The 19,864-nt window shown below is 38.7% G+C and overlaps 1 protein-coding gene across 4 annotated transcripts in view; it reads left to right on the forward strand.

Moving 5' to 3' along the window:
* Positions 1–11,037: 11,037 nt before the first annotated feature.
* Positions 11,038–19,864, forward strand: part of CAV1 (caveolin 1) — a 33,086-nt gene continuing 24,259 nt past the window's right edge. Inside the window, exons 1-2 of one of the 4 annotated variants that reach the window (XM_054564308.1) lie at positions 11,038–11,172; positions 12,581–12,745. In XM_054564308.1, coding sequence (XP_054420283.1) covers positions 12,644–12,745 — 102 coding nt within the window. In that variant the 5' untranslated portion in view covers positions 11,038–11,172; positions 12,581–12,643. Of the gene's footprint in view, positions 11,173–11,405; positions 11,493–11,569; positions 11,884–12,580; positions 12,746–19,864 lie in introns of those variants that run through there. The other 3 variants (XM_054564306.1, XM_054564309.1, XM_054564307.1) reach the window with 3 other exon arrangements.

The raw sequence follows: 19,864 nt of genomic DNA on the forward strand, positions 1-19,864 counted from the left end.
GAGAGAAAGAAAAAGACATGACTCAGAGTAGGAAATGGCGCGTCTCCAAGGGCAAATATTTCTTCCAGACATAAATGGGTCCGGAAGAGATCGAAGTAACAGGTCATCTTTGGAGCATTCTTTTCTTTCCCAGCCTCTGAGTAGCTTGTCATTGAGCAACTGTCAGTAACAAAAGGGGAGAGAAGGGCAATAAGCAGGACCTGCTTCTCTAGCTGAATGGTACACCAGTTCCTGCCAGCTGCTGGCAGAGCTAACTGGGACAGTGAAACAAGGAGTCATTCGGGAAGGTGCAAGGATAAACTCCATTTCCCAGTGAGGCAAGTGGCGAGGATTAACATGTTTGCTTCTTTTACAGAGTAGGAAATAGATTAGAGTCCTGTTCTCTGGTACAAACAATAAACTACATTTGTTACATTTTTATTACCTACTTGGCATCTAGTTAATGTACACAATAACCCTATGATGTGGGTTCTATTATCAACCCCATTTTTCTGATGAGGACACTGATGCCGTAAAGTTAAAGAATTTTCCCAAGATCACACTGGGAATCAGCATTTCCACCAAGAGAAGCTGACACCAGAGTTCAGGCTCTTGATTACTAGAGAGATTATCTGCTATTTCCAGAGTATGTGTGTGGCTGTTCCAGTGACTTGGTTTCCCTTCTTTTTCAGTCATCGTTCAGTCATGTCACATTTCTTGCTCTGAGAAGCACCTTTTTCCCCCTTTCTTCTGTCCATTGGACTCAGTTCTAAATCCTCAGTGGTGAAAGCTCCCCTCCCCTGTCCCCTTCTAATCCCTGTGCCTGCCCCCAACCCTTACCCTGTTTTTCTGGGCACACCCTTTCCTTCCCTGTATGATTTGTGCTCTAGGCCCTACATTTCAGCTGATGTCAAAAACATTTTTAAATGCTATTATTCCCATGTTGTATAAATTTCATAAAACTTACTGCCTTTAACAAATATGTATCAAAAACACAATGATGATATTTCTCCTCAATACTAGATATCTTGATATATAAGATATTAATAATTACAGTAATAATTCTTAATTAGACTAAGAATGTATTTTTCTAGAGGTCATAATTTGTATTTTTCTTCATTTAGTTGGATATTGCCAGTTTGTACATCTTTTAATATGTGATTCAATCTTATTGTTAGTTATTTTATCTTGCAAATCCTAGGGAAAATCACATACAAATTTATTTCCCTCCTATACTATAATTTGCTAATAATAAATTTTCAGAGACAGAAAAACTGGACCAAAGTAAACAATTATATTAACAGCTTAGTTATATACTACCATATTGCTTTTCGATAGGTTTGTGCAATTTATCATTGCAATAGTAGTGTACCTGGGATTGCTACTCTACACATGATCAGCATTTGTATCTATATATGTATATCAAAAAATTATACATGTATAGATCTATATTGACATGTAATTTTTACTAAGGTATTGCATGGTATTATAGAACATTATAGTACTCCATTTTACACATATAAAAATTTAACATTTTTCTTTAGTGATGAAAATTTAATAAATTTTTTTATGATATTGTGATGCCCATGCTCATTTTTCCCCTAATTTTTCATTCACATCTCATATAGTAATGTTTTCTGTCCTTTGCAATAATAGTTATTTTGGAATCCTATCATAGGACATGGCCTTTATATTTCCCATCATTGTCAACGGCTAACACAGATTCATCCACTCTTCTTTTCCTTTCTTCTTTCTCCTCCTCGCTGCTCTCACCCAGTCCAGTTAATTGAATAGTTTAGATGGCCTTGAAGGGTAAAGGTTTATATATTTTGCTGTGAGACAAAGAAAAACTAATTGGACCACGCAATATTATCTTGATATCTTTATAACTTTATCTTAAATGATCTAGTTTAATATTCTTTCTGATTAAAACTTTATAAACTGCAATGCACCAAAATAAAGAAATCACCAAATGAAAATTTTTGTAATGGCAAATTTTTTTTATGTACATGTTTTCTCACAAAATGACAGAAGTAAATATCAGAATAGGTAAGAGTATTGGAAATGAGAAGTCATGACACTGCAATATGAAAAAAGCAGCATAAAATGCAACCACCTCTTCCTATCCAGTTAAATACAATGTTGCTGAAGTTGTCACAAGAATAACACATATTTTTTAAAGTTAGATAAATAGAAACAAAATGAAAATCTCCAGAGTGTCTAGCATTCTAAATCAATTTCATGTGATTGAAATTGTGTAGGACACATGAAGTGGGCGGAAGCAGCAGGGGAAAGGGCATGAGTAAAGCATTGGAAATGAAACATACACAAAAATAATTTGTTATCATGTAGAGGAAACAAGTGAGCAATCAACTGTTTTACATACATTTTATTTAGACAAGAGGAAGATTCTATATGATTAAAAAGAACCAGAGTTGTTGGTATTATTTGTTCTAAAGGTGATTAAACTGCCACATGAAACATGAAAAATATTGTACAAAAAATGATTTTATTAGAACTGTTTTTTTTTCTGAGAGAGCCTCAGTGGAGTTATCTTAAGTGATAATTTTATTAGAGTAGACATATGAAAAATGCGATCATAAATATATTCAAATAAGTGGGAATGGCAAAATGAAGATTGCAAAATATTCCTGGGAAACTTGGGGAATGTTGAGGATTAATGTATTTGAGACAGAGCAGATGCAGACAGGTTGTATGCTGCATGATGAACTACAATTTCATTTAAAGATTGTATGATTCTTAGAGTTGAAGAAATATTTAGTCCTAAAATCTGCAATGAAGTCTGCTCAGCATAAAATGCTTCACAGTGCAGGATGGGTTTGGGCTACTTTGAAGCAAGCCCCAAGGAACTGTGCTGTTTTCTTAAAAAGTTAATAGGCCAGTGCTGCCTCAACTTCTGCCATGGACCAATACCATATGGGTGTGGTTAATGTGACAGTTTAATATAGCTCAGGCCCTGGTGTAGGAAAAAAAAATGGTTGCCTTGGTTGCTGCCCAATTTGTAATTCTTGATTTCACAGTCCAAGAAGCCTTCAGTTTATAGGAATGACAAGAACTGCCAATTCCCTGCAAGCAACTTGGCCAACTTAGCCTATAAGATTCCCCCTTAAATGATGCCCTCTTCAATTTGCTTACAAATATTTCAGGAATATGTCACTTCCTCTTGTGGATATGGGATTCCCTGCAAGTCTTCCAGGCTGCAGTTCTACTGCTCTTCCCATGATGCAAAGGTTCATTTTTTGCATGTATTTGTGGGGAATTTTTCTTCATTCATGGTTCTTATATAGTACAGTAATATTAGCTGGCATAACGTCTGCCTTACATTATGCTAAGTGAAATAAGCCAGTCAGAGAAAGAAAAATACCATATGATTTTACTCGTATGCGGAATCAAAGAACAAAATGAACTAACAAGCAAAATAGAGACAGACTCATAGATGAGAGCAGATGACAGCTAAGTGGGGTAGAGTAGGGCTGAGGGACTGAGCAAAAAGGAAAAAGGACTCATGGACTGGACAACAGTGAGGTGATTGCTGGGGGGAGGTGCTTAAATGGGGACTAAATGGTAATGGAAAAAAATACAATAAAAAATACCCCCCAAAAAATCTTTTTTTAAAAAAATAATAGACTATAATGCCTTCAGAAAATATGTATTTTCAAGTGTCTCCTATATCACTGCTTCTCAGTTTAATGTGCATACAAATAACCTGGTAATTGTATTAAAATGCAGATTCACCTAGCTGGCATGGCTCATTGGATTGAACGCTGGCCTGTGACCCAAAGGGTCGCCAGTTCAATTTCCAGTCAGGGCACATGTCTAGGTTGCAGGCCAGGTCCCCAGTAGGGGATGCCCAAGAGGCAAACCACACATTGATGTTTCTCTCCCTTTCTCCTTCCCTTCCCTTCTCTAAAACTAAATAAATAAAATCTTTTTAAAAATGCAGAGTCCGATTCAGTCAGTCTGGAAATAGGCCTGAGATTCTGGTTTCTAACAAGCCTCCAGGCTGTATTGGTGCTGATTGCTGCAGGTTCCTGACCAAACTTTGAATAGCCAGACCCCAGTAACTAGCTTAGCAAGGCATGGAGAGAGATGAAAATGCAGCTATGCAAACAGAGCAAAGAAGAAGCTCATCTGATTATAAGAAATTAGAGTTCTCTGTAAAGACCAGACCACTTAATGAGCAGTCAATAATGAACTTATATTTACTTTTTAAAGAGTGAAATACTTTATAATTAAGCATCATTGTCTTGAAGGTAGTGGTTGTAAAGATGAATTTCCCCCAGGTAACCAAGTAACTCCTGGTAAATAGTTTATTTTCTAGGGAAAGGGCCAAAAGGAAAGACAGTTTCCTTGTTTAAAATAATGGAGTTCTGACTTAAAGCCAGATGGGTTGGTACAAAACAAAGGGCTTTTGTAAAGGACTGTTTCCAAATACTTAATCCATTAACTTAAGAAAAATGTAGGACTTTTACATATAATTTCATGTTAGTATTCAGAGACTAATGTCATTTTTATTCTTTATAATTTCATTACAGTTAAAATAGAATGTTTACATTAATTATTTGTTAAAATAATTCATGACATTTCTAGTAAGCTGTTTAAACTTTCTGTTAGTGTTCCATAAAATGGTAAATATCTCGGACTATATTATAATACATTTATCATACCATATTATATTATAGTTTCTTCTCCTATTAAGTTTTTTGAGAGTGAGTCACACTTTGGGTAAGACTTAGGAGTTTCCATATTTCTATAGTCATAGTTTTGTATTACTTGAATAGGAGGAAATAGAGTCATTGTCCACCTATTTAAATATTCTTCTTCTCATGACTAGGCTTACTGTAGTAATCTGGTTTACCACTTGACCCCACTTTTTCTGAAAATTACTATGCCCAAGTCAACTATTAAATATTTTCAGTCTTGGGTTACATAGGACTGTGAGTATTAGTTTTATTACTGATATAAATCTAACTAGATGAAAAATATGCCAAATATTTATTTATCTCTCATTTCATGTGTTCTAAATACATTATCCATTCATTGTATTAGTGTTTGGACTGAGATTTCCTCTTGTTAAAGAATGCTGGAACAAGTACTATGGTAGGACTATTACAATCCAGTTATTAAAATAGTGGAAGTAGGTAGATCACCCAATTTCATGGCAGTTTGTTTGATTTCTTATATGTTGTCATGGTATTATGATTAATTGACCTGGAATTTCACATGGACTTTGATGCACAACTGAAAAAGAACTCATGGGATGTGTGTTTATCATTTAATATTTTCTCAATATTTAAATTTTAGAAAATATTATTTAAATTGTATGCTAACAAGTCAGATTGTGTTGTGATTTTGTTTTTTAATATAATTTGTGAGGGAAAATCTCAAAGAAAAATTTACAGATAAAAGCACACCTTTAAATTTAGAATACTTACTTTTAGAGATAAAATTTTGCTTCACTTTCAAAGGAAATCACAAATCTTATCAGATTGAGTTCTAAATCCAGAAGGATAATAATGACAATGACAATAAGATGATGATCTAATTTTTGAAAGCAGGATAAATAGTCAACTACCTTGAAAAATCACATTCTGTTTTAAGGCAAGAGAATATATGTCCAGGCCTTCTGTCACACGTCATATTTGAGAATCCTCATATAAAAATTTGCATATAATTTAAAGTTAAGGGATTTTTTTTTTTGCTACTGGCTGTTTATTGAAAAGATTTCTAATACTATATAAGTTTCTGAGAATGAAATACAAGAGGGGGAAAGCGTATATCTCAGAAATTAGGTTAACATTGTAAGCCAAACCCAGCCCCTGATGACCAGCACATTTTATGTAGATTTGGACTCTTCACACCTTGCTGTATTCATACCCTTGTCAGGGCCTCATCATTCATGAATTCACTTCCCCAAACCTTGACTGTATGCTGGGTCACGTGACTTGCCTTGGCCAACAGGAAAGGGCAGAAATGAAGGTGTATCATTTCTAAATCTAAGCTTCCAGAAGCCTTGCATATTTTCCTGCTACTTCTTGGATCAGGAGAAGAACCTGCCCCAACTAGCTCTCTGGTCCAAGGAGGTTGGGGACATATGAAACAGAACTAGCACAGACAAGCAGTGAGAAGCAAAGCTGCCCCAGCCACCTCAGTCTAGATCAGCCAAGTTCCAGGCCACCCAACCCACAGATCTGTGAGAATAAATCATTGTTCATTAAAGCCACTGAGTTTTGTAGTAGTTTATTGTGCTGAATTATTTTAGCAATAATTGCTTGATACACCTTAAAATTTAGTTTTAAAATATATGTTGGGTATATCACAAAAATGTGTTGGTCACATCATCTTTCACTGTTAATTAGCTGTAAAGCTTCATCTACACTGATTTAGTACTTATAATACTTTTATCAATTTTAGTTAGAACACTGAAAAGGGTTGTACTTTTCTACACAAGATTTGCTTCCCAAAAGCATTCCCAAGAATTAGCTTTATTTCAATTACATTACATAACCAGAAAGATTAATTTGGACTTGAATAACAAAAGATTTAATAAGAAAATTGTAAACTAAACTGACATAGTGATAGATAACAGCCAGATATATTATTCCACTATTGATATTTTGAGTTAATTTAGAAGGATAAAAGCCTTAATGAAAAACTATTGATGAAATATAAACTTTGGCAGAAGTTCTAAAATTATACATTTGGAATTTGTGTATGAAGGTTTGTTATAATTCAGATATACCGGATAGTTCTTAAGAGATGTTACTGGTAAAATCTTGGCAGGACTGAGTTGAAAGGAAAGAAGAAAACTGGTGAATGATGATACTTCTGAAGTGTTTACTAATATTCCTTTCTGGATGCCCCTGGAGACCTCACTTGCTCTGCCCATCCCCAAGCCTAGAGAAGGATTATTACAGCAGAAAAGCAGAGATAAGGTTTTTCTTGATTCAAAACAAAAACAAAAACAAAAACAAAACCCATGGTCTTGGGGGAATTCAGGGCATTAAAAAAAATTGTTGGGTCATATATGAGCAAAGTTTCCTGCTCAAGGGAGAAGAAATTGGGAAAATAAACAAAGTAATTTTTGAGACACATGTGTCTCTAGCACAGGCCAAGATAACTTAGGAGGATCTAAGAAAAAAGCATGCACACCTCCTGCTCTAGGTACGGCTATGGAAGTAGCTCCTTCCTGGAGCTTCTCTGCACGATGGCATGGCGTTAGTTCTGCCCTCCACACCACATTCATGTGGAAGGCTCCCTGAGGCTGCGTTCTACACGCCTAAGAAGATTCCTCAGACTTACCTAGAGCCCCAAGAGAAGGACAGAAGTAGAAAAAATGTCTCTAACCACAGGTCATGTAAAATAAGTGTGAAGGACATGGTAGCAGTGTCTTAAATGGACCAATGACTAAGGACAGACAGAATGATGTACCTATCAGCACAACCAAAAAACAGCCTCTCCTCCACGGACCCACCTGGATATTCCTTGGTAATTCAGAAGCTTCTGGAATGTAGATGCAACCCCAACAAAATGGAAGAAACCAGTAATTGACTGAGATGAAAGTTCTGCCATCTGAAGGAATGAGGAGGTTGCAGAAGAAATTAAATTCAGTTACAGAAAAAGAGAAAGTTACATCTCATAGGGGGACTTCAACAGTATCTGTAATGGTTGTCACTTTAAAAAAATATGAAGCAAATAAAGTAAATTATTATTTGATCAGACTTGATGACAGGTGTTCATCATACTATATATCTTAGATGGTGAACTGTTTTATAATAAAAATACTTTAAAGTAAGATACATTTATTCTGATTCTGAATCTGTGGACTGAAATTTGTACCCTTAATCCTTATGTGTTATGAGCTAGGCAGTATCTTCAGTGCTTTAAATATAAAACCTCATTAAATGTTCACAGCACCCCTATTCAGTAGATGTAAATTATGTTTTTCATTTTACAAATTTGAAAATTGGAGCTGATTTTAAGAAACAGCATGAAAAGGATACATCCTTAGCCACCTTGGTCAGAAAGATTTTTAAAATATAGAAATAATTATTTACTTTTTCAGAAGATTTTTTAATCATTTAAAATCTCAAAATTGGAATGCTCAAACCAAGGAAGATTTTAATGGGGCCTTCAAGCCCGAACAGAAATAAGAAGGGATCAGGTGATAAAGCAAGTCTTATCCTAGGAAGCAGTGTCTTTTCATGTATAAAATGGAAAAAGTGGAAGAAGTATGGTAAGTATGGGAACAAGGCTGGAATGGAAGCTGGTGAATAGGGGTGACTAGGAAAAGGTGTATGAGGTGATGACGGTGATAATTAGCGTAAACATTTAGTTGAGCACACAGATTTTTAAAATACTGACATTTGTATACTTGTATGTAAATTGTCAGTCACTGAAGTGCACCCTACCTCCTTCCCTTTCACCCTTCCCCTAATGGAACCCATCCTCCAAATGAGCCAGCAGCTAATGAGCAAGACTCTAAGGCACAGCTCCAGAGCTGGGACCCAAGTCTGGAATGACTGCTGGGTGCCTCTACCATACTGGTTACTAATTTTTTTTATATCATACCCAGTAATGACCCTATTGATAATATACACTATATGCCCTTTTATGAACTCATTAACAAAGGCACGTCTAGGCAGCCTCAGGCTTCTGAGTGTTAGGAAATGGAAAGATGCCTGCTTCTTAAAACCTTGATATCATTGCAAGTGATCAAAGCTTAGATTCGTAATCTTAAATTGGGAATTAGATGGAACCACCTGAAAGCAGGAAGAGGACCTAGGATGGTGGGAATTGGAAGAGGAAGCTGTGCCATCAGGTAAGGGAGGCTTGAGAAGATGAGGGAACACAAACAGCAACTAGCATCACAATTTTGCTTTCAGCAGGCCCTCACTAGACTAGGTAAGATCCCATGTCCTGTAAGTTCTTACCAGACGTTAGTTATTTATCAACTTGAAAATGTTCCATTACCCCCACAAAACTCCTTAAGAACAAATCATGTATTTAAACTCCAGTTTTTCATCTCTATAATGGTTGGTTAGCTCTATATTTTTAGTAATATATATTAGTTGACCTTTAAGACAGCTTCTTTAAAAAAAAAAAAGAGGGTAAAGGAGTCACCATTTACCCATATTTTAGTAAATGATTTGGAGAAAGTTATTAACTTGCCCCCAAGCCTAAAGTTATCTATGTGGGTACCAAAGAAAAACTTTTTGTGTTTTTACATCATCTATTCATTTCAATTCTTGTACAATGCTAACAATGTTCTTCTTCATCTTTTTATTTCTCATAAAGCTGGAGCCAATTCTCCAGCTCAGCTATTATAACCACAATAAGACCTGCTTGTCCTTTGTGCCAACTTCTTGTTGAGACAGGTTAATGAAGATTGGTGGTTTTTCTTCTCATTAGGAATTCATATTGGCATTGACAACGCTTCACTGATCATTATAATTCTGCATGCTTCTGTTGATTCCACTTAGAGGTAAACTTCTCCAGCCAGGCTGCTTTCCTTCCTTTGAATGCTAGTTAAGCATTCACTCACAGGCCTCCCCCAGAAAGGCCATTCCTCGCCGGAATGCAGGACATGTTCTCTCCCTGTTCCTGTTGACGTTTTCTCACAGTCAAGATTACTCATCACAGCTGAAGACTGAATAACAATAGATGGGAACCAGTTTCCACATTTTTCCATAGAACATAACCCCAACTGCTTTGCAGTCAACATTTATGAAGGAAGACTTAGATGAACAGCAATCTTTTAGCAATCATTAGAGGTACACTGGGCGCTACACAACCCTGTTCTAGCATATCGTATTTGTTAACACATAATTTGTTCAAAGAATTTAGAAATGCAATTTGGCAGAAATAAACTTTTTAAAAAAACAACTTTTGGAAGATCTTTACTATTCTAATGACTATTAGCCAGCATAATTAAAGTCCTGCTAAAATCTGTGACATTTTCCCTGCCATGTAGTTGTCTCTTTTTTGTACCCTCCCCATATCCCTTTTACTAGACTGTCAGTGTTTTTAATGTAATATGTGCCTTTTCAGGTGTATTCCCATCTTTTTAATTTCAAGTCATAAGTTGACTTTTGATTGCATATGGAAACTAAGAGAAAAAAATCCTTTCCATTTTTGGATAGTAAATTTCCTTATTATAGCCTCAAAGTAAAAATGATTATTGTTGTTCAATTCATCTTTTGCTACTTTATAATAAGGTACTTTATAAGATAAAGAGAGAAAGCCCCAAATTCAGAACAGATAAAATGCTTTAATTACTAACAATTGTAAATATTTTATAACTATGGCATTACCAGTTGGCATAAATTTCCTTTGTTCCAGAAAAGATCAGTAATAAAATTATAGAAAAGTTTCCTATTTCATTTCTTATTTCAAAGTATTTGGGAGACATTTCAGAAGCGGTTGGGAAACATTAAATTACTCTGCATGCCTGCTTCTCCAAGTTTCCATCCACACGGACTAGATGTAAACCAGTGTCCACACAGATCCACACGCATCCACACAGATTCCTTCCTTGTGTTTAGATGTGAAACACAACTAAAGGTTCCGATCCACTTTTTTAATCCCTTACTGTGTGAGACAGGGAGATAACCGTGTCTTAGTCAGGAATGGAAAGTGGGCAGTGGGAAGAAAAGGCTTAGAACGGGGCAAGACTCTTTCTAGAGCCCGGGCGCCCTTCCTGGGTTTCTATTTCTGCAGGCTTGTGGGATCACTCCATACCCCACCCCTGCTGGGATGATGCACTAAGAAAACATTCGCTTTCCTCAGGACGCCTCTCAGTGGTTCTTAGCAGAGAAAATGTTGCCCCGGGTTTAAAATATCTGCCCAAGCAGCCCAGCGCGGGTGAAACATTGTCTTACTGCTCTTTGCTCCCTGCGGGCGCTCCCCGCCCTCTGCTGCCAGAACTTTGGGGATGTGCCTAGACCCGGCACAGCGCACGTCCCGACCAACCCCGAGCAGAACAAACTCTTGGCAGGTGGCCAGGAGGCTCCCTTCCAGCCACCGCCTCCCGCCAGCGCCTTTTTTCCCTTCCATACAATACAAGTCCTTCCTTAGTTCCCTTAAATCACAGCCCAGGGAAATCTCAGAGCCTTCATCCAGCTCGGGCCAGCATGTCTGGGGGCAAATACGTAGACTCCGAGGTAGGCTTGGGTGAGTGCGCGCCGGTCTCCGGGGCGTGCAGGGAGTGCTCCTTCTGCTATCTCCCTCTCCAAATATTCCGACTGCCTTCCTTGCCCCAGCCCTCTCTCAACTTCAGAACACTCCTCTCGGGCTGGCAGTGCTGAGGAATGGGCCTGGGCGGGGAAGTGAAAAGGATACACAAATATTTTTGTTGTTGTTTTTATTGTTTTCCTATTAGGAAGGAACCCGGGAGGCCATAAGCTAGAGAGACACAGAGAAAAAGCTGGTCGGTCGGGGTTGTGAAGTTTTGCCTCCCTGACCGAGGACGAGGTTCTAGATGGGCCCACCAGGTGCTGCCTTATTGAGGGACCCTCACAGTCCGGCCCTTGCCAGCTGGGAGGCGGGGAGGTGGAGCGCTGGGTGGGAGGTCGTTCACCCGCCATCCTGAGGACTGTCCCAGCGACTCCCGTCAGGCGCCTGGACCGGCTGGACCGGGCGGCGCGCGCCGTGTTTGCTCTTGCCAGAGCTCTTACTTAGCCCACCTCAAGAACTCTTCCTGCATCTCGGCGCCTGGCGGGGGTGTTGGTCGATGGTCAGGCCTCCCTCCTCCAACCACCACCACCCCTTCCAACCCCCGTCCTGCTCGGGTGTGCAGACCTCGTTTTTGCCCAACGCAGCTGCAGTTCTGCCACAGGCCGGCAGCCTGGGAGGGACCCGAGGGTGGGTCGCATAGTCGTGCAGGTGAGATATCATTCTAGGGAGTTAAGGGGATCAGACATATGGCTCCGCCCAGAAATGGGGGCCTGCGGGAGTGTTACCACCATGGGCACTGAGGGAGCTGTGGGGGAACACACTGGGCAGAAGGACGGTGGAGGACGGAGGACATAGGCAGGTGCCAGGGAAACACGGCTGGGAAGCTACGAAAAGGGGCATTACATGGGGTGGGGAGGGTTCAAGTTGAATCTTGAGGAAGAACCTGGAAGGATTATGGAGAGAGGTAGAATAGGGGCCGGGGACGAGAATGGGGCAGGTGAAGCCCTCGGGGTGAGACGGGCTGGAGGAAAGTCAGCAGCCGGGTGCCCTAGCTGCCGGGGTCTCGGTGGGGTACAGCGTGCTAGCAGTGCACAGGGCGGGGGCCTGGGCTGACCGCACCGCGGGGTTTGCCCTGACCTCTGGCGGCGGGTTCTGGAGGCAGGAGCTCCCTGCCTGGTGAGGAGGGGTGTGGTGTCTTCTCCCCGATCCTCTTAAAAAGCTTGCAGCGCCCAGGAGTTTACTGCGCGCAGAGCCGGAGCCACTGCTGCTGAAGCTGTTAGTTCGATATTGAGCCTGGAGGTTTCCTCCGCCTCCAGGCTGACTTTTGATCGCTTGTTTTTCTTTCTGAAAATTTCTTCTGACCGCTGGTGCCATTTCCCCTCTCCTGGCCGTCCGCCCTCTGCAGGGACATCTCTATACTGTTCCCGTCCGGGAACAGGGCAACATCTACAAGCCCAACAACAAGGCCATGGCAGACGAGATGAACGAGAAGCAAGTGTACGACGCGCATACCAAGGAGATCGACCTAGTCAACCGTGACCCCAAGCATCTCAACGACGACATTGTCAAGGTAAGAGAAGGCGGCCAGCAAGGAAGGGATGTCCCCAAAAGGGTTGCTGTCAAGCCGGGACAGCTCTCCTCTGGCGAACAGCCTGTGCATCCTTTTCTCCTTTGCCACACACACACCATTTTCTGGGTTTGATGTGTGGGAACTCCGCGGGTCGTAGGAAATGTCTCAAATCCCCTCCCCCGTTCCGCTGATCAGTTCGGCTGGAATTCACTTAGCTTGAGTTACATAGGCATTCATATATCTGCACTCTTCTGGGAAATGAACCTTCTGATCGCAGCAACAGGCAGACCCTCACTCCTTGGAAGGGTGAAATGGTTATGCTACAGGTCAGCCTCTCTCTCTTCCCAGGTTCGAAGTCTAGAGAAGGGTGGTGCCCGCTGCCCAAAGAATTAAAGCAGTAAGTAAGGTCATTTGGAAGGTCTTGTGCCAAAGGTGAAAGCTGAGATACAGAGTGAGCATGTTTCCTCAGCTTAAATTAAGTGATTTTCTTAAAAATAGCCCTTTTTGGTGTGGCTCAGTGGATTGAGTGCCCACCTGAGAACCAAAGGATCTCCGGTTGGATTCCCAGTCAGGGCACAGGCCTGGGTTGCAGGCCAGGTCCCCAGTGGCGGGGGTGTGAGAGGCAACCACTCGTTGATATTTCTCTCCTTCTCTTTCTCCTTCTCTTTCCCTCTCTCTAAAAATAAATAAATAAAATCTTAAAAATAATAAAGTGCTTTCTACTAAAGATTAAGGTTATACAAATATATATACATATATACATATATGTGAAGGGTATTTTAACTGGAAAAACATGGCACTTGTACACAGCCAAACAAAATAACAAAATAAAAAAATAATGTGCATCTCTTGATTTCTCCCATAAACACCTCTAGTTAGATGTGGAAAGCTGCTTCTTTAGTGACTACCTGGGTGAGTTTTCCGGGAGGTAATGGGACATTCTGGTTGGAGTCCTTTTTATACTTTCAGGATGTACTTGGTGAGATTAAAAACAAGTTAATTCAACAAGTTATTGGCCAAAATTAGACCTGACTTGGTGGTCATTTTTTAAATTTTACTATGCTATTCAACTTTGACTCCTTTAGCTAATCAAGTCAGAGGAATTTATTGTTTGAACTCACCTGGATTGTGAAGTCATGGGTGTGAGCCATCCTTAGAAGAGGACTTTCTTTGAGGGGCCAGGAGGGCCAAGGAAAGTCCTGGTGGGGGAGACAGGGTGTGAAGGCCAGTTCTGTCCAACCCCAGAGCAGTCAATGAAGTGGATGAACAATTTCCACCCAGCAGGCCTCCTATCCATGGATGAAGAAGTTATAATTCAGAGACTGTTCATATTTATAAGTAATATATTCATAAGGAGATCGATTTAATCTGTAACTGGAAGGAAAATGTAACTGTCAGTATTGACTCTCTTGGCTTGCTGGTAGAGGAAAAAGGAAAATTGGAGCATTAGCAGGTTTTTCTACTAGCCGATTAGGGGATATTTAAAAGCAGCAGCAATAACAAAAGTAGTTTATAAACTGAAAATCAGAATTACTAAAAACTATTTACCAAAAACATTACCTTAAAAGGGGTAAGGGCATTTTAGTTTTTTTCCCTTCTGTAGCTTTGGACAAGAAGGAGAGATGCCAGGAAAAGAGGCAGACTTCAGAAAGGGCTGGCTCTTTCAGAGCCATTTCTGAAGTCTGCCTCTGCTGGAGCCTCCCTGTTGTTCCACCACCATGTGAGTGGGGTTCCTGGAGCAAGTAAACCTCCCAGATGAGTCAGAGAGGCCGGTAGTGTGGATGTGGGTCTCCACACATAGCATGACTAAGTTGAGGAAGAAAGGCCCGCTGGGAAAAGAGGCTCCAACACAGATGGAAAAAAGGCATAACAGGCTTAGAGGAAATAGCAGTTTACAAAATAGCTTTTCAAAGAGCAAGTGTGGGGATCCTCATATTAAAGAAATTAAAAGGGAGAATTAGTGCAATCCCCTGCTGGCCTAGAGAAAGAAACCCCACCCACTTGCTCACAGAGCCAGAGCAAACCAAAACAGTCAGACTGAGAAATCCACCTTGAGAAGGATTTGGTAGGTCCCCTTATTCAGATGCCCCTCTTCCAGAATTCCCTGCAGAGAGCAACCCAAAGAGTGCCTATGACCAGGAGGGCTGGTAAAGGGAGCCTACCCTTTGCAGAGACTGCTAGTTTATAAAAACTTTTTTAGTCCAAGCACAAACATAATAACAGAAACAGGGATGATCCTTTCCATGTTAGAATGACAGTAAGTAATGAATTTCTCTAAATTTTATTTTGATGCCATAGACTTCTTAAAATAGTAAAGACAGCCAAAGCTTTGCAGTTACTGCATGGTAGCTTAAAACTTCACATGATAATAAAGAAGCAGTGATCAATTTAATCTATTAAAGGTACCAAATCTGGTAAGGAAAGTTTTGTTCTAAAGGCAAGCAGCTTTGTAAACGTGGCTCTGTCCAAATCTGTAGTCACTAGCCACTGTAAATTTAAATTTAGTTACCTAAAACAAAATTTAAAATTCAGCTCCTCAGCCACATCAGCCACATTTAGAGTTCTCAACACCTGAGGCTAGTGGATACCGTACTAGACAGCATAGATATAGAGCATTTCCATCAGCATGGATATTGCTATTGGACAGCATCAGCCTAGAGTGTTCCCTGCATTTTTCATAGGCTCCTATACCAAGTTTGGAAAAATAACTGTGGATAGAGAAGAAATTAAACCCTAATACACAGTGTGAGAAACAGCATAGTGTTACCTGCATAGTATCCTTTCAGTCCCATATAACAGCTATTTAGGGAAGGAAATAATTCAGAAGCTGGTATGTCATGAATTTATTTTTCAGGAAGGTAGAGTTTTGTCACCTATTCCACTGATGAAAATGACATAAATTAGTCTATACCATTTAGTTCCACTGAACTTGTTTCTTATTTTAACTTGCTGCTGCACGTTATCAGATATCTGTATAGACATTTATCAAAAAATGGGGGGGGCTATGAATGCTTTTTAAAATTTCCTCTAATTAAAGTACCCACAACTTCAGATCTTTCATTGTCCCTCCAAGACTTCTGTCTTCTTCTTATGTTCATATTTTCATTCATATGTTTATTAAGAATGTATTTAGAATTTCTAGATAAATAAAATGGCCTCAGATTTATGATTCTAATATCACATTAGCTATCAATCAATTCATTTATTAAATTCTTATCATATGCTAAACGAAAAACTGTCCTATGTATTGCAAAAGAGAATTCTGAAAATAAGTCCTAGAAATCACAATAATTAGAGTTATGAGACAAGAGGCATATGGATGAAAAGTTTAGAACAATGCACACACTATCCCAACAGTAACTCACTGCCAAAGAGTAACTAATGGTGTTTTGGTTTGTTTTTTGTTTTTTTGGTTGGGGGTGGTGGTGTGCAGGGTTTTGTTTGTTTGTTTAAAATCAAAGTTTTAAGAGTTTTTTGGTTTTTGTTTGTTTATTTTTTGCTTTGAGTGCCATGAAACATAACTAGATTTTAAGTTTAATTAACCTATGTTACTTATTTTCTCCCACATACGGATTTGAATTTTCACTTTCTATTTCAACTGGCATGGTTTTTTATGTGGTTACTATCATAAGCCCCTCATCATCATTTTGGAAATAGACCAAATATATATTATAATAAATTACAAGTAACTAGTATTGAATGTTGCATAATAAAAAGGTTTTAAAAAGTGAATGGTGTTAATTATCTCAATCTCGATAATCATTCTATAATGTAGATATATATCAAATTATCACATTGTATACTTTAAATGTATACAATTATATTTGTCAATTATTCCTCAATAAAGTTTTTAAGTGAATGATATTAATATTAAGTGTTAGGGAGACCCTACTATGGATAGGATATTAGGGAGAAAGAAGGAGGATGCTTTAGAAGTAGCTTAATGAAGAAAAGCATGAAGAAGATGCAAACTGAGTGGGTCATGAAGGACAGATGCAACACAAATAGCTGAGAAAAGCAAAAGAGGGCTTTCCAAACGAGCAAAGCATGGAAATGGGAATGTGTCCGTCAGGGCATGAGCCTGAAATGTTTAATAGCCCATTTTGATTGGAATTAGAGTTCATATGACAGAGTGGTAGGTCATAAAGATGAAAAGACTCATCATGGCCATATGGCAGAGTCCTGAATCCAGCTCACTTAATAAGTTTAGACTCTATCAGGTCAACAGTGAGGAGCCAGGAAGACTTCAAGCATGAGGATGGCACACTGAAGGGGGGCATTTTGGAAGATGACTTGTTAAGGTATATAATGTAATAAAACATAGCCAGTCTGGATGAGCAGAGAACGGTGACAATGTAATTGCATAAAATGAGGACAGTATATAGTGACATTGGGGATATAAAACCACATAAGCACAAAATGACAGAATTTTAGAATTAGAAGGGCACATAATGATTATACCAGGCTAATTTCCAATCCCTCTTTTTTAACATTAGAAGAAATTTAATGCCTAAAGAAATTTTAAAAATGTACCCATGTTTTCACATGGTTACTGCTCAAAAAGTATATATTTTGAAATATATCACAACAGAATAGACAAGATTATGTGATTCTCATGGACTATTGTCATGAGGGAAGAAATGAGATGATTCTGATGTTAGCTCCAAGACAAATCAGACATCTAAGAGGAGATCTTTGTTGGAAAATAAAAATATTCATTTGCAACAATTTTTCCTAAACCTTGAAGGTAACTGTTCTTAAATATACACGAATTTTTTTTTAGTGGTCCAGAAAAGGCATGCATGTAGTAGTTAGATCTGTTTTGGTTTCAAAGTAACAGTCTCTGTGATCCTTTTTAACTGGAAAGCATTCTAGAGTGATTGATGATTAATATCAATATAATACTAATTGTTAAGTTTATTTGATATACTTATAATCAAAGCATTATAGCTAGATCGTCTCAAAGCACTCAGCGCCATGGTAATGTTCCCTTCTGTTGGGACTGGTATTGGCTTCACTTGTTTGTTTAGTTAGGCGATAGCGTCACAAGATGGTGATTGCTGTTCTGCCACGCAGAGATCGTGCTTGGAATCCCCAGCTTATAGAAGAGCATTATAATCATCTTTGGAGGGACATTGTCTTCATGTCACTGAGCAAAGAACTATACTAAAGTGGGGGATACTTTCCATTCTTAAGCAACTGAACCACTTTGAAGTTCAGCTAACAATGGTACACATTTTAAAAGCATATTGAAAGCCTTTTTTATGTCCTAATTGTGGTCAAAAACCAAAGAATTAGCTCAATTTTGGTTTTAACTGACAAGAATATTATGTTACTTAAGACAAGATACACCAAATATCCTTGAATTGTGAAAAAGTTCGTGATGTGGGTAATTCTCCCAATTAACAGCAGTGTTGGCTACATTTTAAAGGGGCTTAAAGAACAGCTGCAGTAGTAAGCAGTTTCTGGGAAGTCCAGTATTTTCAAAAGCCACCTGCTTATGCATCCTGCCCACTCAAGTCCATAAAAATAACAGACACTTTCATATTCCAAGTAAAGCTGCCTTTTGTTTACTTTATTTTATCATTATTATTTTTTATCCTCACCTGAGGACATTTTTTTTTTATTGCTTTTAGAGAAAGTGGAAGGGAGAGAGAGAGAAACATTGATGCAAAAGAGAAGCATCGATTGGTTGGCACCCTGACCAGGAATAAAATCCACAACCTTTCAGTTACAGGATGACCCTCCAGCCAACTGAATGATACCAGCTAGGGCCCAAATGAAATGGTTTTTTAGTTTGCCCTCGTTTCTCTAGGATGAAATGGTCAGACAACTGAGCCCTCGGAGAATGGGGCTTTGGTCGCCTGTGGGATTCTAAGCCCTTTCACAACTCAATCAACTGGGTGTGCAGTGGGAAAAGGGCAGGGTGCTATCTTCATATGAAGATGCTTTATGCCAAGAAACACACTCTTTTTTTCTTCCACAGTCTGGACCTTGTATATATTTTATTTTCATTACTGTACACAAATGTCTCGGAGGAAAATTTACATACTTTGCTTTTTAAAAAAAGTTTCTAAAAAATATGCTCTTAGCCCCTAGAAATATCCATAACTCAGAGGCACCCTGATAGAGTGAAAAAAGTATTGTGCCAAGAAAAGATATTTTTGCAACTTTTTTCTCTAAAATTTGAATGTGATGATTCTTAAATACACAGGCACAAAATTCTTTTTATGTAACAGTCATGAAAATGCATGCATATAAGTAATCAGATCAGTTGGCTTCAACATAAAGGTCTAATGCTTTTGTGATCTCTTTCAACTACAAAACTTCTAGTGCATTTAGTGTGGGACTGGGCATCAAAGAAGGAAGAGTGAGGTATGTTAGGGCAATAGATTTCTCTTCTTCGGTAGTCCTGGAGAGTTTGGCTTATACATAGGGAAAAACTAGTTCAGATAATAAAGGCTAATAAACAACAGCCCTAAAAATATTTTGGGCAAGCTATTCTATGTTTCTATGCTTCAATTTTTCCAACTGCAAAGAATAAGAGTCATCCTCATATAATAATGTTCTCCCCACCCCAAAGCTATTGACCTTTCAATAAATCATTATTATACATGTGCTATTACATGTCAGGGGACACAATAAGAAACAAGGTAAATAGGAGCACTGACCAGAGTGTGTTTTTAGGAATATGTACCTCCTCTGCCATGAAAAAATGATAAATAAGAGACATCTCAAGTTTCAGTAAAGAAAACAAGATATATCTTATATCTGAAAAATCAACATGTTCTTGTGGGAGGCAGGAAATATGTATTTTGTGCAGGTGTAAATCTGTTCTACCAGTTAATCCCAGGGTTTATGGCTATCTTCTTGTCTCTCTTCATGCAGTTTCCTTTGAAAACTTGGTTGAAATTCCTTTGTCAAATTCTGCTGTCTGTTAAACCTTAAAATCTTCTTGATTTAGTTTAAAAAATGTTCAAAAAATATCTAATTGGCTCAACAAATCTCTAATGCCTTGAATTGTTCCTGAGCCAATAAACAAGGCTTGAGAAAAATAAGAAATATTTTTTAAATAAGTTGTCCCTGTTTCAGTTCTATAAAAATTTAAATTAAATTATG

This window comes from Pteronotus mesoamericanus, unplaced genomic scaffold (genome assembly GCF_021234165.1).
Source record: "Pteronotus mesoamericanus isolate MK-2021 breed Mesoamerican mustached bat unplaced genomic scaffold, CSHL_Meso_final scaffold_85, whole genome shotgun sequence".
NCBI classification, from domain to species: Eukaryota; Metazoa; Chordata; class Mammalia; order Chiroptera; family Mormoopidae; genus Pteronotus; species Pteronotus mesoamericanus.